This window comes from Chiloscyllium plagiosum, chromosome 10 (assembly GCF_004010195.1).
Source record: "Chiloscyllium plagiosum isolate BGI_BamShark_2017 chromosome 10, ASM401019v2, whole genome shotgun sequence".
Taxonomy (NCBI): Eukaryota; Metazoa; Chordata; class Chondrichthyes; order Orectolobiformes; family Hemiscylliidae; genus Chiloscyllium; species Chiloscyllium plagiosum.
Window position 1 is genome coordinate 78,680,223 of NC_057719.1, and position 22,001 is coordinate 78,702,223.

The 22,001-nt window shown below is 41.5% G+C and overlaps 1 protein-coding gene across 2 annotated transcripts in view; it reads left to right on the forward strand.

The window, feature by feature from the left end:
• Positions 1-22,001, forward strand: part of LOC122553806 (regulator of G-protein signaling 6-like) — a 603,213-nt gene that overhangs the window by 427,040 nt on the left and 154,172 nt on the right. For both annotated transcript variants that reach the window (XM_043698155.1, XM_043698156.1), the window contains exon 3: positions 4,962-5,061. In XM_043698155.1, coding sequence (XP_043554090.1) covers positions 4,962-5,061 — 100 coding nt within the window. The remainder of the gene's footprint in view (positions 1-4,961; positions 5,062-22,001) is intronic.

Below are 22,001 nucleotides of genomic sequence, written 5' to 3' on the forward strand. Positions count from 1 at the left end.
ACGCCCCTCCCCCAAGTCCCTCTTCCCTACCTTTTATCTTAGCCTACTTGGCACACCTTCGTCATTCCTGAAGAAGGGCTTATGCCCGAAACGTCGATTCTCCTGCTCCTTGGATGCTGCCTGACCTGCTGCACTTTTCCAGCAACACATTTTTCAGCTCTGATCTCCAGCATCTGCAGTCCTTACTTTCTCCTCATTCACTTAGTCTATCAATATCCCGTTGTAGCCTGAAAACAGATCCTTGTGGGACATCACTGGTCACGGTACGGTGGCACAGTGGTTAGCACTGCTGCCTCACAGCGCCAGAGACCTGGGTTCAATTCCCAACTCAGGCGATTGACTGTGTGGAGTTTGCACATTCTCCCAGTGTCTGCTTGGGTTTCCTCCGGTTTCCTCCCACAGTCCAAAAGTGTGCAGGTTAGGTGAATTGGCCATGCTAAATTGCCCGTAGTGTTAGGTATAGGGGAATGGGTCTGGGTGGGTGCGCTTCGGCGGGTTGGTGTGGACTTGTTGGGCCGAAGGGCCTGTTTCCACACTGTAAGTAATCTAAAAAAAACATCCTGACAATTTGGGGACCTTCCTATTAAACCCTACTTTCAGTTGCATGCCATTCAGCCAATTTCCCAACCACGTCAGTGGTTTACCCTCAATACCCATAACTGCCAGCCTCTTATGTGAGACTTTATCAAATGTCTTCTGGAAGTCAGTGTTAAAAAAAATCCCATAAACATTCCCACTACCTTAGTCACCCCCTCTTCAAAAAATTCAAGGTTTGTCAGGCGTTACCTACCTGTCTAGAATCCATGCTGGCTCTCCAATAATGAAACTTTTCAGGATGTTCAGTTAGCTCATCCTCGATTGTAGAGTTCAACTATTTCCCCACCACAGATGTTCGGCGAACTGATCTGAAATATCCAGGTTATCCTCTTTCTTCTTTCTTAAAAAGCAGAGGGCCACCAGCAATTTTCCAATGTGGAGTGATGACTCCTGTATCCAAGGAACTCAAGGATTATAGTTACGGCGTTTACAACCCTACTTCCTTTAACACCTTGATGGAAGCTGTGGTCAAGATTAGAGTGGTACTGGAAAAGCACAGCAGGTCAGACAGCATTCAAGGAGCAGGAAAATCAATGTTTCGGGCAAAAACCCTTTATCAGGAATGACAGGTTATTTGCCTGAAACATCAATTTTCCTGCTCCTCGGATGCTGCTTGACCTGCTGTGCTTTTCCAGCACCACTTTAATATTGACTCTAATCTCCAGCATCTGCAGTAACCACTTCTGCCTTGATGGAAGCTGTCGGGTCCTAGGAATTTGTCACTCTTTAATTCTGTTTATTTCCTCATTGCCAATATGTTGCTTGCATTAATTTTATTCAATCCCTCTTTCTGATTTACTACCATGTGTATTTATATCTGCTGGGATAGGCCTTTCCACCTGTTACCCTATTAATGGAAAGATGTATTTGTAGAGTGCATTAGGGATTCCTTCTAGGATAGTACAACCTACCCAGAAACAGGCCATTGTTGATCTAGTAATGTGTTAACAAGGTAGGATTAATAAAATCCTCTCATAGTTAAGGGTCCTGTAGGGATTAGCAATCATAACATGGTAGAATTTCAAATGCAGTCTGAGAAAGAGGAATTCAGGTCTCAAACCAGGCTTCTTAACTTAACTAAGGACAATTACAGAGGTATTTAAATATGTAGAGAGTCTCCAAAGTATGAGCAACACCGAGGGATCTGGACGTTATTGTGCATGAAACACAAAAAAGTTAGCATGCCAGTGCAGCAAGTAATTAAGAAAGCAAATGGAATTTTGATCTTTATTGCAAAGAGGCTGGAGTTTAAAAACAAGAAAGTCTCATTACAACTGCAGAGGGTATTGGTGAGGCTACGCCTGGAGTACATGTGTAAATGTTCTGGTCCCCATATTTAAGAAAGAAAATACTGACCCTGGAGGCATTTCAGAAATGATTCACTTAGCTGATTCCTGTGGTGAAGGGTTGGCATTATCAATGTTACTAATAGCTAACATGTTAAGTCTTAATTCATTAGCATTCAGAAGTACACGGAATGATGTTTTATATATTTAAGTATATATTTAAATAAACAAGATTCTGGAGGCCTTGACAAAGATGGATGTTAAGATGTTTCCACAAATGGAGAACTGGTGAACCAGAAGGCATAATTACAGAATAAGAGGGCATTCATGGAAAGGAATTTCTTCTCCCAGAGAGTAGGTAATGTCTGGAATTCTTTCTGCAGAGAGTTGTGGAGGCTAGATCACTGAAAGTATTTAAGGGGGGAGGGTAGATTTTTAAAATATAGAGGAGTTGCAGGCTGTGAGGAGTTGAGAACGGATTCGCGTTGACCTTATTGTGTGTCAGGATAGACTTGAAGGGCTGAATTTCCTAAAACTACTCTTGTTTCTTGCGTTCTCACCTTAATCCTGTGTGTCCTCTCTACTAACTAAGTTCACATCCCGACTGCTGGAATTCCTCTTACACTGTACTGCTGAAAAGACCTAATGTGGTACTTTAAGGGAAGCTTCTTTAAATCAGTAGGGCAGTAGATCTCAATTAGTGTTATTGTTTAAGTTCAGTGTTTGATACAGTACTCGCCGTTGTTCTGCTTTGATCCTGTGCTAGTATGTCCAAAGCCACTGAAATGCAGTGAACACATAAAAGTACTTAGAGTGTGAATAGTGGTTAAACTAACGTTGTGGCGAGAATGCTGCTTAGCAGGGTGGGCGTGCTTGCATGAAGCTGAAGCTAACACAGTGGCAACATCTGTTGATTCTGATTACAAGTAATTTTCTGTCAAAGATTCAGATCCTGAAATTGGCACCCTGTCCAAATGTGCTTTCTCGTGGCATCTGGTGAACATCAAATTGCAATTAAGCATGAAATAGAAGTATGGACTGCAAAAGGTTCAGTCATTTCCACAGTGTCTGCATTTGTGACATTCCTCCATGTATTGCTGTATCTCATGGGCACACTGGTCTCCAATTCAGCTATTGGATAAAGGTAATTCATGAAGGCATTTAGACACTTGTGTGATGAATGTGGATAAAGATCTGTACTCCAATGCTCATTTGAAATCCTGTTGTCTGATGCTCTTCAGTCACCATTATTACAAAGATAAAGTGCACATTTACCCAGATAAGATGTGACATTGTTTGTGAAAGTAAACACAGATCCCCGGGGCTTTGATGATGGTGTTGCTGCAAGTTGACATGCAATTAAAATTGCAGCTTTTATTATCAGCTGACATTTTTTCCCATTGACATTTTATCAACAATCAACAAGAAAGCCTTTCCTGAGAACCACTCTCAGGGATACTGGAAGATGTTATACGATGAGTGTCAACGTGCTTATCACTGCCTATTTCAATGGCGGTGCTTTGATTTATAAAAAGCTCCGTCCACAGAGATTATCAGTCCAGTAGTTAAAGCACTTCCACTTATCCCATGTATATTGGACTGGACAAGGTCCATTTTATATTGGTCTCCTGCATGTACTGAACTAGCTCCATTACCGTTGCTTCATTGGGCACTGGGCTGGATCACATGATTTTTTTTTGTCAAACATGAGAATAGAAGACCAAATCATTCTGTCAGCATTTCCTGAGTTAACTGTTTATGTTAAGGCTCTTTGGGTCCAATTGTAGTGATACGCATGGTTCACTCTTGAATAAAACTATAGCACTGTGATATTGAACTGATGGAATGTATTTGGAATATCACCATGGGTCAGTGATAGTTCCAAATGATAGCAGGGACTATGTGTGTCAGTGGATTCAGTAGAAATATGTACTTTCCCCCGGCCTAGCAGGTGGGTTTGATTCCTGCTCGGGCCAAAGGGAGACTTCCTTGCCCTGCTGGCTTATGTCATGTTGAAGTGCTGTAACATCCAATCACAAGTCCATCTAGCAGATGTGGTTAACTGCATAAAAGCTGAAGGGTAATTAGGGAAGGGCAATAAATGTTGGCACTGCCAGCAATGCCCACATCCCCTGAGTGAACTGGGAAAAAAAAACCTTCTGGCTGAGCGTTAGAGGATCAACAACTTGGTTAATAAATCACTGCTGAAATAGGCGTTTACACAGAATGGTGATTTATTTAAAAAAAAAATTTCTTCAATCTTATTGAATCTGAATTATGAACACTCCCTTACTTACACTCTTGCTCCTACGCATAAAAATTGGATTTTTTCTCAATCACATCAAAAAACTTTACAGGCAATGAATAACTTTTTTAAGAGAAACCACTGTCGTGACTAATGAGGGAAACAAAACAGTCAATTTGCACACAAAGATCGAACAAGCAGCAGCATGATCATGAGGTGATAATCTTTTTACGGTGTTGGAGGAATAAATGTTAACCAGGACACACCAGTTCAGAATGGTGCCATCAAATCTTTTACATCCTCGCAGCCAGCAGAGAGAGAGGGCCTAGCTCGTCATTTCACCGAAGAGCCAACACTCCAATAAAACATCACTTAGTGTTGCACTGAAATATCAGCTTTGATTTTGTTTTCATTGCTAAAGATGCACAATGGAGCTTGAAACCAGATCATGGCAACTCTGAGGTAAGACTGCTACCAACTAAGCCACATGCTAGTCACAATGGCCAGAAAAGTCTTGACATGAGTTCGGGCCATTTGTAAATGGGATCGCTGCAGAGCACAAAAGAATTTTGATTTGAAACTAATATACACTGAAGTTGCCAATCTCTCTGCTGGAGGGCTGCCGTGAGAAATGATAATCAAACAGCAGGAGAGCTCTCCTCAACCGGGATTTCTGGTCTGAGATTAGACAAGGGAGAACTTCAGACTGTAGCTCACCAGCGAAATGTTGATATTGGCACGGTTTAAAAGATTGATGTGCTTCGTCTTGAGAAGCACAAAAATTAACTGGAGAAAAAGTGTGTAATAACCACAGATTTGACTTACTTTGGCAGATAGAAAATATCATCACACGGATGCAGGATGACAAAGCTGGTGGAGTGATGATCCGAACAGTGAAGAGCTTCCTGTCAAAGATTCCCAGCGTCATCACCGGTAAGACAATACTTCAATTGACTCGGAAACTCTGGGCCGTATTCCCTTAAAATTAGTACAATTGTCTTAACACAGCAAGCACCATTGTTGTTTGTCAGAGATGTGAGTCCTGCTCATACGTCTCATGCTCTACCTCTCTTAGAACGTCCCCCATACATATTTATGAGAACATGCTATAAATTTGGTATTGTTTGCTTTTTATGGTTAACCACATTCCAGATTTGCTCTACTGTGCATTCTAACAATATCACCTGTCTACCTTTTCCTCATTGATAACTATACACAATTCCATTTTCTAGACCGTCACTATTTCCTCACTAATCAACATTTTGAAGTTGTCACCAATCAGCTCTTTGATGTATATTATTTTGGCAGAGAATTATCCTGGTGACCTTGTCAACACTCATTGAAAAAATATCGTCAACCTTGCTCATTTTTAAGGGACTGTGTAATTGGCTGCCATATTTATCCACTTAACAGCAATTGCTGCTCATGATTAAATGTGAGATCCATTGGGATACTGTACTTTGGAGGGATGTGACAAAGTGCTATGCAAATGCAGATTTTTGAACATTCACTTGCATTGCCACATTTGAAGCCAAGTATGAGTTGTATTATTGGGTCTTGATAACAAAACAAGGAATGAACTCAGAATAAGCAAAAAGCTTTGGGACAAAGAGAGGTGAGATAAATTGCATTGTTTTGAATCTGAGCATCATCAGATTCTGTTAAGACAATTGCACCAATTTTAAGGGAATGCGGCCCAGAGTTTAGGTTCAGAATTGTCCCTATGATAACCACCGGAAATATGGAAATGAGTAACTGGTTGAAATAACGTTTTGCCATTTTTGTCACTGTTGCTGTATCGTTCTTTGCCTGGCTGTTTATGGGTCTCTGCAGCTCATTAGAGAATGTCACATATCTTCATGTAGGATGAGGTTGTGGGATAAAGTACACATGGAGGAACTTTGAATTAATACACCCATGGGAAATGGATAGGCTTGGATCAGGTGCCCTTTTACAACCTACTTGATATCTCTATGGAGAATTGTTGAGTGGATTAGTTTAAAATGAACTGTATATGCCTGACCTAAAGCTACACCCTAATGCGTGTACTTTGGTTGATAGTTACTGTTGATGCACCTCTATTCAGACAGACCGTTGCAGTGACTTAACATACTTGCCTTTTATTTCTGGCTGCTGGATTGATTTCGATGTACATTGACAGATGATTGCAAGGAGTACACTCAAATTGGGCTACCCAACAACAGATGCTGTGTCCGAAAACCGGACATTTCTGTCATGTCCATTTTCCAATCATAATCAGGTTGCACTGATGCAGAGATGTCGAAAGGCACAGAAGACTATCGGTTCAATGCTTGAGCAGATTATTAATACCAGCAGTGACGTGACCATTAACAAGAGATTGCTTCACAATCATATCATTTGGTTTTCCTGCATCCCTTATTCACTGGATTTGTTCTGATTTGAATTGTTGAGTTCCAATTATTTTTACTGAAATCAGCAGGCTCCACAATCCACTGCAGCCTAATCCTAATGATTCGAGAGGCTGTGCTGATATGTGAAATAAAATTAGAATGTCTCAACTCATCTACCTGTAGGCACACGGCCAAACAGCCAAAATTAATCACAAATTTCACTCAGAGAACTCACAAAGGTAGCTGTTTTGAGAAGCTCACACTGGTGCAGCTGGGAGCTACTGAGAGTGTTTGTTGCTGACACTGAATGAATTTCCAATGCTGTACTGACATCTACCACCTGAGTGAACACAAAATGCAGCAGCAAGTAGAAATGGAAGTTGCTCGAAGACATGCTTTTGATTGTGTATTGAAGCCGTCACATGGGAAATAACAGAAAAATCAGATCTCCACTGTCATTTTAACAAAAGAATACCTTCAGACAATTCTCCTTTTTTTTTTGACACAAAAATGTGTGAGGCTGCAGGACTGTTTGCTTATTGATCTGCTGAAGCCATAAATATGTTTCAAGGTGATTTATTCATAGTGTCATGAGCATCAATAGTATGAGACCAGCGTTGCCACTTGGAAGCTAACTAAACCAAGCTCACTTGCTTTATCATCAGTGTGTTTGCAAAACAAACTCTCCTTGCAAAAAGTACGTATCAGATCTCATTTCTAAGTAATAAATACAGCGATGGACAATGAGTGCCGCAATACAGCAGTACAAGAGGTGGCCTCCCAATCACTGGCTTTAAGTGAAAGAGAATGAAAAGTGTGAGATAGAAATAGGTATCTTATACCAATCACTTAAACCCCAAAGCTTTTTGCTTATTCTGAGTTCATTCCTTGTTTTGTTATCAAGATAATACAAATAAATTATTCTATAGGTTGCTACATCTTGGAGAAATTAAAAAGCTGTGTGCTGTGGAAAGTTGTGAAGTTCTTGATTTCAAATAATTGCAATAGGTGCAGCTTTGAGATGTTATCTGCTTATGTGATGGATACTTGAATGTAGAAATATCATTTTCACACTGAGGTAGTAGATTATTCATTGCTTTGTGTGTTTTAAATTTAGCAGGAGGATTAAAAGCCTACTGTGAACTTTTTTGGCTTAGTGCCATACAAGTACTCCCCAGAATGGAGCTGAATAATGTACACTGGGGGTGGCGCAAGGTTAATCCTGACTGTTCTGAGTCATTTGGCCTAAATCTGGATGACAGCAGCAATGCCATAATTGACTATTCTAATTGCTTTTCTAAGTAAGCACTGGTTTCTCCTGATAATCACTATTATTTAGCTCCTACTGCCAAGTGTAACAACAGGTAGGCTGCTTTTTTATTTTCACATTTGAGGGGCCCACTAGTATTCATTATTAAGTCTGATTCTGATTCATTGACACTAATTGCTTGGGCTCACTGTATCTATGGATCCATACCAGTGAATGTCAAGGATTTTAAGAAGGAGGTTACTGTAAAAAGACTTTTTTTCTAAAATAGTCTGTGAGGAAGGCAAGCTTCTTACTGAGATATATGACTTTTATTAGCAATTGGAACTCTTACCAGGTTTAATACTGGAAGCAATCTCCCACACTGATTTCTTTCTGTTGTACAAATGAACAGCATGAGCAGCATGGTGGCACAGTGGTTAACACTGCTGCCTCACAGCGCCAGAGACCCAAGTTCAATTCCCGCCTCAGACGACTGTCTGTGTAGAGTTTGCACATTCTCCCAGTGTCTGTGTGGGTTTCCTCCGGGTGCTCCGGTTTCCTCCCACAGTCCAAAAATGTGCAGGTTAGGTGAATTGGCCATACTAAATTGCCCGTAGTGTTAGGTGAAGGGGTAAATGTAGGGGAATGGGTCTGGGTGGATTGCGCTTGTTGGGCCGAAGGGCCTGTTTCCACACTGTAAGTAATCTAATCTAAAATAACTCTGCATGGGCAACGTACTTGCGACCAAACTTTTTGTGTACATATTGTGGGCATTTTCCATTTGTTCTCAGGACAGACATGGCACTGACTATGCTATGTTTCTTACCTGTTGTAATGATTTCTAGGCCAATTTGGGAAATATTAAAAGTCTGCCGTGATGTGTAGGGCTAGAGTCACATGTAGGTCAGAGCAGCAAGTTTGCTTCCCTGAAGGATTTTAGTGAAGAAATTTAATATTTTCAGCTACCTATAAATTTTCATTGTGCTAGCCCACACACACAATCAAGTTATTGAATCTTGTTTTACAACATGCTGGTTATAGTTAGAGTCATAGAGATGTACAGCCTTCAGTCCAACTTGTCCATATCAACCCGATATCCTAACCCAATCCAGTCCCATTTGCCAGCATTTGGCCCATATTCCTCTAAACCCTTCCTATTCATATACCCATCTAGATGCCTTTTAAATGCTGTAATTGTACCAGCTTCCACTTCTTCCTCTGTCAGCTCATTCAATACACACACCACCCTCTGCATAAAAAAAGTTGCCCCTTGGGTCCCTTTTATATCTTTCCCCTCTCACCCGAAAATCTATGCCCTCTAGTTCTGGATTCCCCCACCCCAGGGAAAAGACATTGTCTATTTACCCTCTCCATGCCCCTCATGATTTTATAAACCTCTATAAGGTCACCACTCAGCCTCCGATGTTCCAGGGAAAACAGCCCTAGCCTGTTCAGCCTCTCAACATCCTTTGCAACATCCTTGTAAATCTTTTCTGAACGCTTTCAAGTTTCACAACATCCTTCTGATAGGAAGGAGACCAGAATTGCACAGTATTTCAAAAGTGGCCTGACCAATGTCCCATTCAGCTGCAACATGACCTCCCAAATCCTGTACTCAATGCTCTGACCAATAAAGGAAAGCAGACCAAATGCCTTCTTCACTACCCTATCTACCTGCGCCTTTACTTTCAAGGAGCTATGAACCTGCACTCCAATGTCTCTTTGTTCAGCAACACTCCCCAGGACCTTACCATTAAATGTATAAGTCCTGCTCTGATTTGACCTAGCTTTTCAGGAAGAAAGATGTCCATTTATAAAGCACAGCAACAATATGCCCACAACAATCTCCCAGAGGTAGCACTGTGATAATAACTAAATTATCTGCTATGATGTTGATCAAGAGATAAATATTGGACAGGACACTGAGGATGGCCACCCACCCTTCTTCAAAAGTACACTGCAGAATTGTATCCACCCTCCCAAACAGGCAGCTTCAGTTTAATATCTTAACTGAAAACTCGCATCCTTGACAATGCAGCTCTTCATCAGTAATACCAACTAGTGTCAGACGTCGTTCTTACTTAAACCCTGGCATCAGAATTGTACCCAGATGCTTATGATTCTGAGACAAATGTACAAGCAGCTGATAATTCGGTGCCACTTAATTTTACCCTGATTTTGCTGTGATACCATTCGTTCCAGGATGACTCAAAGCTGAATACACTGGAGTTTGGCAGAGAGTGAAAAAGAGGGGAGTGGTATCACCGGGGATTTAGTTCATAGGGGCTGCAGTATCTTGCACTGCTGCCCAGGGAGGGAAACCAAGACAGGCAGTAGAACTTCATTCTGCAACAATCAAGTTTCCAATGACGGGATCAAGTTTTTAGTCCCATTCTCGGAGTTATAAAGACAGTTCGAGCCTCCTGACAGCAAGCATTGGGAAGTCCTTTTGAATTCATTTGCACTAAAGGTTGGTCATTAAAAGAATTTAAAATGCCAGAATTAGGTTCCCTTACGTTGATCAAACTCTGCCTCAGCGAGCAATTCTGGAACTGACAGTAAAATGGCAAAGCCTGGCTGCATGCAACATGCGAGGTACCTGCTGGGCCTTGGAATGCAAGTCGCTGCTGCTTTCATCTGTTCATCTGTGTCTTGTCAGATTTAGCGTACTGGATGGCAGTACGTTTAAGATGCACAAGGCACGGAAGATGACTGAGGGAGGCTGGAATGTAACGAGCTTGATTCAAGAAGGATGGCAGTCTTTCCAGCCAAGGGGGACAGGGGCAGACTGGTGAGGTCTGGAGGGGTCAGAAAGGCATCCACTCTCACAGTCAGAGATATGCTCTTGTCTTGCAGGGAATGAATGCCCCTCCAGGTTCCCTTTAAAGATGCACCAGGCACCTTTTGGCACTTGAAAGTAAGATCAGGCCCATTGACTCCCAAACAAACCCCTCCATCAGATTCACTGTGTTCCCCGTGCGGACATGTGTAATGAGCTGAGAGCCATGTGACCACGCACAAAAAGCTGACCTGACTTGATATTTCCCTAATCTCCCAACAAATGTGGACTGCACTATATGAGATTCCAGCCATTGAGCCTGACTCTCTTTTACATTGGCATGCATCCAAACAAATACGTAACTGAAACTTTGCAGGGTTTGTCAACACCACTACTACTGCACGAGTCACAGTTCAAATCACTTATAGTTGCAAAGGAAGTTCAGAGGGATTAATCGAAATCACTGCAGTGGTTATCTTTAAATAAGTTTCATATATTCAGTAACAACATGGTATGTTGTCCCAAGGTCATTTTACTATATTATGTGGGAAATCAACAGCTGAGACATTATCAATCAAGTGATTATCCCAGACAGACCATCACACACACACGCATAATCCTTCACAGTGTCAGTGGATACAGAACTGCTTTCTTTTGAGTGACTTCACCAGTGCAGAACTGCTACAGAACTTAACCCTTCACAGCAGCAAAGAAAAACAAATTTGGGACTACTTTCAAACTAAAGTTCTCCTTTGATCATGTTTATGTCTCACATCAAGTTAAGACCAGTCTGTCTTCTCTCTCTCACTCTCTCTCTCTCTGCCCCACTGCTGGTCAGAATTGCACTATGCCTATCCAGACCAAACTTTGCCCAAATTTAATGTGCTGTGGCACTTCCAAGTGCTGGAAGCTTGAAGTTCTTAAGAGTTGGTGTTGTTTTACTTTTGGGGTTGTGACCTGTGAAATGGACGTGGAAGCGGGAGTACAATTGACCAGCCTCACCTGTTAGATCTGATCAGTCAGAATCTCCAGAGTTTAACGTAAAGCTTGTGAAACAATTGCATCTGCTGCTTAATTTCTTTCTTTCAATACCTGACCTCGTTTGCTGCTCAAGCTTTTTCAGTCCATTGCTTTTAATTTGGAACATAAAAGTTGTCAAAAAAAACTCATGGAAATTTGATTCATAAGGATTATATCATGACACCATTTATTGTCTTGCTAAGGAAAGAGAGATGCTGTCAATGCTTTTCATCTCACATCCTTCAACTTGCACAGATTCAGTTGCTACTGAGTCAGCACCCTCTTCTCATTTAAGTATAATTTGTTGTTTCCTTTAAGATTCGACATTCTTGCATCTGACCTGATGATTGCAAGGGGAAAACATTTTAACAACATGCCTCTACTTCTCAACAATTTTCAAGTTATGCATTACCACGCGAGTCTTTGTAATTTTCATCAATCAGTGTAATGTGGAGGAAACTTTTTCCTTCCAATTTCTGTGTTGCTTTGAGATGATTAATTGATTATATTAAATCCATGCACAGGAAGTTAATGTTGCCCATTTAACTTCATACCAAGATGACGAAGTGTCATTTTTGGTGGGAGATGAATATATGACAGGATTATTGCCATTCAAGAGAAATGAAGTGATAGATATTCATAGCTTCTGATTGTTAAAATGTTAAATAAAATGACGGCCTGAGAAACCTTTAGAAACCTTTTTAAAGCATTACAGCTGGCTAGAATCTTGAACCTGGAAATTAATGAAGCACTGAAGCAATGCTTGAAAAGTAATTGAATTTAGCCAAAGATGCCTCTGAAATCAAAGGGAGAAAAGGCCTTCATTATTTTGTTCCTCCAGTAAAGATTTTGAGTTTCCTGCCCAAGTTCTTTTTATACAGAATGTCTAACAAAACCCAAGAAGATTACATTAATACTAGGATATAATGAGATGTGGGCCCTGCTAATGATGGGGGTTTGAGAGAATGAATATTCTTACAATGCTATATTTCTAATGAAGAAAGAAAAATCAGGCCCTCATAAATTGGAATTAGTAATGCAGAAAAAAGTCTTGCTTTTCTCAAAAGTCTCTTAATTTGAGAAGTTGTGTTTTTTCATCCATGAATGCAGAAATGAGCACCAGAGATGATTTCCAGCACATTAATATTATTCACTTTCACAGACCAGCAGATAATTTATATTCCTAGCTGCGCTTAGAAAACGTCAAAAAAAAACATGAAACTATGACCTGCTGTAATATCAGCTTGTCTGTTAAAAATGAAGCCATTTCTCAGCTGAGTTTTCCACCTGGGTGCTTGGCCTGGAAACTAGCTCTGTATTTTATGAAGGAGCATGTTTTTCTTAAGCATAAAAATGTGGCTATAGCAAGGAATAAATCGATATCATAAGCTAAGAACCAGGTGTGCAGTAGATACGCAAATATTTGGCTAAAATATTGATGGTCACTGCAAGTATTTCTACACTGACATTTTTCAAAACCAATTTTAAGAATTTCCATATTCCAAATAATGCCAGGTTTGGTTTAGTGAAATGCTTCTTGACTGAATTGTGGCACTTTGCCATACAGAGAGCTGAATTTGGAATTGCAATTTTTAAAAAAGTTCAGATGGCTTTGTTCCCTATAGCTGTACTGCTATAGTACATTCTTCTTTTGGCAAGTGGAAAATATCAAATTATGGGGTCCTGTACCACAGTGGAGGAGGCGCCAGTGTTCAGTTCCGAGCAGGCACATGTTGTACTTTACATTGCCTCTTTGCGGAGTGATCAAGCAGACAGTCCTCACCATCCAGGAGGAAAGAGAATACCAGTGGCGGGTGGCTATGTGATAAAACTGAAACTGTTTTCCATTCACATGGAGTCTTCAGAACTCAAAACCAACAAGGGCTCTGACCTTGGCAGGGCAAATTGGGAGTCAACACTTTAAAAATGTGCTTTTGGGATAGAGAAAATCTGTCATTTATTCATCATCCCTTATTGACCTATGAAGGCGTGTGTTATTACCATGAGTGTTATGTGTAGAAGATATAGAACAGTTCCTTTTGAATCTACTCAAAATTCAGTTGGATCATGTACCTCAACTCCAGTTACCTGGCTTCTCCTTAAAATGCTTGATATCCACACAAAATGGTGAATAAAAGTAACAGTGAGAATATAGTTGGTTGGGAAAGGTGGGCTCAGTTTGTTCCCAAGGAAACTATCACGTGGTTTGGCTTAGACTCTGTGTTGACTCATGTTAGATATTCTGTCTCTATTCAGCATCAGGTCCCTGTCCACCTTCTCCCACCTATGCCCTCTATCTTGCCTGCGCATCAGCAACACCTACAACCCAGGCCCAGCAATTTGCAAATACCTAGAAGCAGATAAAAAGGGGCAAATCATGCAAAGTGAGTGGGTCGTAGATGTGGGAGTGAAACATTAACCTGGGCACAAAATACAGTCAGAGCAACAAAAGTGAATGACAGTCTGTAATGTAACAGTTATGCTCTAATATGCTCCACCAATTTCCGTGTAAAGTTCTGTAACATCTGTTTTTTACAAAGCAATTGTTTGACAGTGACACACAGTTGCTCCAGCTGTACTCTATTTGAGGTGACTTGGCTGAAGAAGAGCATTCTTTACTGGCAGCACACTGATAAGAGGCAATAAATGTAATCTGTTCCTAAATTGTCGTGGTATTTCTGTTGAGTCTCTTAATGGCACACTGGAAGTGTATTATTCATAAACGATACCAAGCTGTTGAATAATTAATTTAGACTGATGCATGTTTTAAACAGGTTGACTTAATTGGCAGCTTAGCCTGGCTTTCGAAGTGAACCATCTCCAAGTGGTGGGATTTTACCTGAGAGTTTTTGTGGGCAGTTGCAAGAAAGTAATAAGTGGAGATGGATGAGGGCTGGCAGTTAACAACACTTTGCATTATCCTGTTTGTAGATAACAGGCAAATTGAAATGTAAGAAGAAAGGATATTGTAAGTACTTGTCATGCTTAGGACTGGCATTCTTTGTAGCTCCCCTTATCTTGCTTGACTTGGTCAGGTCATTAGTCCGAACATGGCACTTTTTTTCTTCGATTTGGTACTGTGTGCTCTTACATGTCACTAGTGCTCAGCAGCTCTCTGTCTATCTGTGTGAACCTCAAAGGAAAACATTGACATAGCTTTGTCTGTGAATCAGGGTTAATCTTCTCACGTCTTCTCCACCTCTCCCCTCTCCCTGGATGTTGCAGGTCTTGTATTCTGTAGCCAAAAAAAGGCATTGTTTTGTTGTTGGTCTGCTCACTGGGAAGGAGCTCCTCTTACTGCATCTCCGTGCTTAACCAGCTTGTGTTCCTCTTATGGTGCTCTAGGAAGGAAGCTGAATGATGAGTTTGTGTTGCTGCTTTTTAAAAATATTAATTGAAGGGATGAAGGCATTCCTGGCTGGGTCAGCATTTATTGTCCATCCCTAATTACCCACAGGGCTGTTAAGAGTCAACCACATTGCTGCAGATCTGGAGTCACCTGTAGTCCAGACCAGGTAAGATGGCAGTTTCCTCCCTAAAGGACATTAATGAACCAGATGGGTTTTTCCTCACAGTTGACAATGGATTCATGGTCATTGTTCGATTCTTAATTCTGGATTTTCTTTTTGTTGAATTTGAGTTCCACCATCTGCCGTGGTGAGATTTGAACCTGGGTCCCTGGGCCATCACCTAGGTCTCTGGTTAATAGTCTAGAGATAATACCACCAGGCCATTGCCTCCACTCAGCCGGTATATCTCCGGCTGTCAGTGTCTATGCTGACAGTCGTTGAGCTTGCTCCCATTTCTTGCTCTTTGCCACCCCTAGTTTGTCCATGTCCTAGAATGATCTCTCTTTCCTCAGTACTGTAACTGAATACAGCTCTGAAATTTAGGACGGAGTATGCCTAGCCCTGAAATGATGTAGGCCATGGCAAGAACTTTGGGAAATTGGGTGAGGTATCTAGCAAGGTCCTTCTTGACATCAAAACAAAGTCATGTATTCCAACCAAGATGCTGGACATTGACACGAGACTCCTGCCAGTGGGTGGCAACAGGGCTACTTGCATAGATTATCACACTCCAATTATTGCCACATTAAAATGCAATCTCCCAGTCTACTAGAGCTGAGAATTCCCAACATGAAAGTCAGAGCAGTTACCTGTTGACTCCAGCTCACTGCTTACTCGTCTGGGCCTCCATCTTGGACAAGCTGCACATTATGGACAGTGACCATACAGTTCGCACATCCATGGATGTTGACATCCGGCATGTACCAGTCTCACTGTGGCTTTGTCTCCAGATACATAATGAGTGTGATTTCTCTGAAGAAGTATACATGGAGAGATTAATTGAATTGGTAATCACCCCAACTCTGGTCAATGCCTTCAGAAACAATCTTCTGGGCGAGACAATGTCATTGCCACCTTGCTGGACAGTGGATGCCAACATGAAACCATAGTGAGAGGCAAACATCAATTACTTCCTTCAAATGCAGGGAACACTGGTCAGCAAAGTACACCAGATGAGCAAATCCTGTCATAGTTGCTATCTGTTACATCTGCCCAGAAGTTCTCCAGTATTTCTTCACATCTGAAAAGCATGTGGCACAAAAGGACATTGAGTTATGGATGTGCAGAAAGCCTGGCTTCCAAAACCCAGACCAGACCTGGACCAAGAGCCAGGCCATCAACAGTGTTTACAGCGCAACAACAGAAAGTGATCCAAATCTACACACTTGTATTAACAAAGTGATCAGCCATTAAAATGAAAAGCAGCCTTTGGAAGGTGACCAAACCTTGCATATTGTCAGCCTCACGGCCCATAACAGTAGTTTGAGATAATCAGAAGATGTTATGACCATCCACAATATATGTCACCAAAATGCAGGTTGACACACATCCTGCAATCCAAAATTGATACAGGAGCTAGTGCCAGCATATTTACACAGTGCATGTTAAAATACATTTATCCTAAAAAAGTGATGTTCCATGACCACTCCATAAAAGACCATCTTACAGCATGTAGCAGATCAGTTCTATGCGGTGGCATTAACCAATATGCAAGTTTAGCAGGATTCCTGAAATTTTCATTCTGATAGATATCTATGGTCCAGTACTGGCAGGACTACCAGTATGCACAGACCTCAGTACGTACACAACCAGTCATGAGATTCAAGCTGCATCCGCATCCGCAAACAGAGCAAGCATGATGCATTCGGGTCAGCCAATGATCTAAAACGTGATGCTCCAACTGTTTCAATGTAGTCAGCAAGTTTAATGATCGTGGAGCATTGCCTGAGGTTGGGTCATCCTTAAGATGCACCGGTCTTCTAAAGAAGTGCGGTTTGCACATTCCTAGGAAACTTTAAGTGAAACTGAATGGGATGAAATAAAATAGTATCCTTCAGAAGGTTGACCACCAAACGTAATGGTGTAGTTCCATCATGTGTGTCTTATAGAAAGATGAGTATACCTAGTGTACATAACAGCATACCTAGATCAAAAGTGTGTCAGTCTCTCACCTAAAAGGAGTCCACATAAAATAACAAAACTAGAAGATTTAAATCCTAAGTCTTCTGGTTCTAGTTTCTTTTCTAAACCAGATGCGAATTATATCTACTGGTCTATCCATTTAGCAGAAGAGAGCCAAGAGCTCATGACATTTTGGACAATATTGGGATAATACTGTTTCCGATGGTCACCATTTTGGACAATCTGTTAGTCAAGACCTTTCTCAGCAAGACGTGAATAGGATTATTGAAAAGTGTACCTGGCTGTGTTTACAAAGTTGCTAATATCATGATTGTAAGTCAGACAGAAGCAGAGTACGACCACAACCTTCACTTACTGATGGCACAGCAGTGCTATGGCATGGATTGGTATTTCTCAGCAAAAAGCATCAAGTCTATGACCTTTGAAAACTCAATGTTGTCTTGACAACATACTTTCCTACTTATCTTTGTAGTCATCTCTAAACTCAGCTAGCCAGCCTTGACTATTTTCATCTGAGTTATTGATAGAAGTTGTAAACAGCTGAAGGCCAGCACAGACCCCTGTGGGATTCCTAGCAGGTAAATTGGAAAGTGTGGTCTGAGGGGCACTGTCCATGTGGGCATAGTTCACATATTGGGAGTGTGGGTGAGCACTTGCTGAATGTGAGGGTTTGTTAATATTTTGGGATGGAAACTGAGAATTACTATGATTTGGAGATGCCAGTGTTGGACTGGGTGTACAAAGTTAAAAATCACACTACACCAGGTTATAGTTCAACAGGTTTAATTGGAAGCACAAGCTTTCAGACCGCTCCATCAGGTGGCTGTTGGACTATAACCTGGTGTTGTGTGATTTTTAACTTTGTACACCCCAATCCAACACCGGCATCTCCAAATTGTCGAATTACTATGGGTGCTTTGATACTCCTGCTGGCTTACCTGGGGAATTACACTGCAGAGACATTTTAGACCAACAATGAGAAGCTCTAATTAAATTCATGTGAGGAGGAGGATAAATAGAGATCAAATAGGCTGAGTCTGCTTGGTTCTGGTCAACCACAGAATGATTTGAGAAGGGTAAAGCTGGAAATTAGAAATTTAAACTTCCTGCTTCAGTACAGGGATGTGCTTATAGTATGTGACCTCCTCGGGATACTGAGGCGCAGCAGTGATTCTGAAGTCTTCTATATTGCCAGTTTTAATTGCTATGTCTTTGGCATTCGCACCTTCATGGGATTAGGCTCTAGGTCTGAGATTTCCTTATTCTGCTCTGTCTTGCTATTTTCTTTTTTTCCTTATGAGGCTCTTTAAAACTTACTGATTTGGTCATTTGACCGAATGCCTGTTTATTATGGCTCAGTGTTGAAGTTTGTTTGATAATGGTTGCAAAGTGACTGACGATGTATACATTATAGTAATCAAGATGCCTTTTTAAGGTACCGTGGTGTTGTTTCCACTTTCTTTCATAATGCAAGGTAATAAAAGTCAGGTGTCAGGTGCAGTTCAGAGTGAAGACAGAGCTGCAGATTAATGTCACACCTATTATAACTATAAATAGGCTTTAACATAACACACTGAAGTTGAGTAAACTAGAACATGTCATTTTTGAGGGTCATTGTGCTGATTATAGTGGGAGCTTCTCTCTTTACCAAGACCATCAGGAATCCCTTTATCATTCCTACAGGCTGCCTCACCAGCTGAAGTGTTTCTGGATCAGATGGAAGGATGTAGGCGGGTTTCCATGGTGACTTGTGAAGCATTTTTGCTGGTTTTCATCAACTTCTCCAAATGGCTGGCATTGGTTTGACAAGTAAATAGGGCATCTTCACTCCTGGAGAGAAGTGTCATGAAAACATTTAAAAGAGCTCGCTAAGATGAAACAGAAAATCATACATTAAAGGAGTAGGGGCATTCAATGGAGACAAGCCTGAATTTCTTTTTCACTATGTTGCCGGGTTGGAAATAGAATGACTGCATGTGGAAGATTTTCTGTATTATAGCAAAATTGTAGCTTGTTTAGCAAATTTTTTATTTACAATTCTAGTATATATACTGCTAACAATTTAGAACAGCAAGCACAGAAGCTCAGACAGTAGTTAAGATCCCTCTCCCAAGGGGTAAGTCTTGCAGCATCTATTCGAACATGGTCTGAGGTTTGGCAATATTGCACACTTCTGTTAGTGGGTGGTAGGTTCCCAGGTTACCACACCCCTGCATATAAAAGATGGCCCCCATTGCTGAAGAGTTAGCCGTAATTTTAATATCCTTGTGCTGCACAAAGCTACTCTCCACTCCGAGTTTTAATGTGGAACTCACAATACTAATTGCATTTGCCTTTTTCTCCCTCCCTCCCAGATTTGTGGGTAAATGATTAAACTCTTGCTAGACTATATACACAGTTCTGATCATCCAGTGCTGATGCTGAAAGATTTAGTTTTCCAAAGACTGGATTCACCCGCCCCACCCTCAAGATAAGAGTTGGGACCCCTTGGAAGTCCTGATGTGATTACTGTGTAGAATTGGCCCGGGATATTTGTATGTGCTCTGGGCATTTTGCCTGCCCCCTCTGAAACAGTCTCCAACTTAAGTTCGAGTCAAAGATTTTAGGTAGTTCTGACTTACATGGATAGTTACTCATGAAATGTTAGATGGAAAGTTCTTAGTCTACCTCCTGGGTAATTATACAACTGACCCACTGACTCTCCTCAATGATATGACCCTCCAAACATCCCCCCTTTCCCTGCTCCCCCCAACCCAACCCACACATTTCACCTCCTGCTTAGCAAAATATAGTAGTTAATGCTATTAAAAAGGGGCGTTGCTTCTGCACAGATTCCTTTGCTGATGTCTCCAAGTATTCCCATGCTGAGTGAGTTTGGAAAGACCCTCCATCAGGAAATTCCCCAGAAGCAGTACAGGAAGATGAGTAGGTACTGTAATATTTTTATCTGATCAGGTTTGGAAGGAGCTCTCCTGTTGCCAGAATTGCCTACACTTGTTGTTGACACAAATTTGTAAATAGAAGCTGTTCAGGACTTCTAAATAGGAGGACTGAAAGTTAAGCTAGAATGAAGGCCATCTGACAACTGCGTTGCTTTGCTTTGGTTCATTAGGTTGGTTTGTGTTTTCATTACCAAATGCTCTTAACATTTTTAATGCATGAACAAAAGTGAGGCTTTTTTTGCGAGTTCTCCCTTTCCTCATTCTGGGTTCTTCTGTCGCTCGTTGTACCAAACATGGCCAAAAAAGAGTCACAAAGTATATCAAGTTATCCTTGACTCAGTTTTGTTTCTTATCCAGCTTGACGCTGCGGGTGTATGCTAGGAGTCCATCTCAAAATGGAAACACTGCAATTCTTCGCACTCAGTCTTGTCATTGCTCAGAATCTAACAGCTGCAGGTACAAAAAGATGACCCCTCTTTTCTCCTGATTTTCTATCTTTTTTCTTGTTGAGAAACAACTTGAACTTTGATCGCTACCTTCCCCGGCTCAGTAACCAAGAAGATACCACTGAGCACGATTGAGTGCGGAACACTGAAACATAACGATTACCTTGCCCCATCCATTTTTATTTTTATGTTATTTATTTTTACCATTATTCTTTCAGGGGATGTGGGCATCACTGGCAAGGCCAAATGTTTTGCCCACCTCTAACTGCCCTTGAACAGATTTAATGTGCTCAGTCATTTCAGAGGGCAGTTAGTCAACATCATCACTTGCGGTTCTGGAGTTACATATAGGCCACACCAGGTAAGACTGGCAGATTATGATCTTTAATGGACATGAATGAACCAGGGGGTGACTTACAGAACAGGTCACCATTATTGAGACTAGTTTTCAGTTCCAGATTTATTAATTGAATTTAACTTCTACCTGCTGCCCCAAAGGGATTTGAACTGACATCCCCAGGTGTGTTTCTGGATATATAGTCCAGTAACATTACCACCACTCCACCATCGCCCCACATTTAAACCCTTGCGTAACAAAAATCTATCAGTTTCAAAATTTCAAACATTTTCAGTAGCGCTCCTGCTTCAACTGTGTTGGGAGGGAGGGAACACAGATTTTTTTTTATATTAGATTACTTACAGTGTGGAAACAGGTCCTTTGGCCCAACAAGTCCACACCGACTCTCTGAAGAGCAACCCACCAAGACCCATTCCCCTACCTTTACCCCTTCATCTAACAGGAGAAAGTGAGGTCTGCAGATGCTGGAGATCAGAGATGGAAATGTGTTGCTGGAAAAGCGCAGCAGGTCAGGCAGCATCTAGGGAACAGGAGAATCGACGTTTCGGGCATTAGCCCTTCTTCAGGAATGAGGAAAGTTGGTCCAGCAGGCTAAGATAAAAGATAGGGAGGAGGGACTTGGGGGAGGGGCGTCGGAAATGTGATAGGTGGAAAGAGGTCAAGGTGAGGGTGATAGGTCAGACTGGGGTGGGGGCGGAGAGGTCGGGAAGAAGATTGCAGGTTAGGAAGGCGGTGCTGAATTTGATGGATTTGACTGAGACAGGCTGGGGGGAGGGGAAATGAGGAAACTGGTGAAATCCGAGTTCATCCCTTGTGGTTGGAGGGTTCCTAGCCTTCATCTAACACTACGGGCAATTTAGCATGGCCAATTCACCTAACCTGCACATTTTTGGACTGTGGAAGGAAACCGGAGCACCCGGAGGAAACCCACGCAGACACGGGGAAAATGTGCAAACTCCACACAGACAGTTGCCCGAGGCAGGAATTGAACCCGGGTCTGTGGCGCTGTGAGGCAGCAGTGCTAACCACTACAATCTGTGCGAAGGAGTGCTTTCTAATATCATGCCCTGTATTGCTCACTTCAATTTTGAGATTATTCTCCTTGTTCCGAATTTTACCACACTAGAAGGTCCTGTGCTTTCGAAGCCTTTCATCGTCTGAATCATATTTCATGCCAGAAGAAAGGGCAAGTAAAGTCAACTCATTTAGATCAAC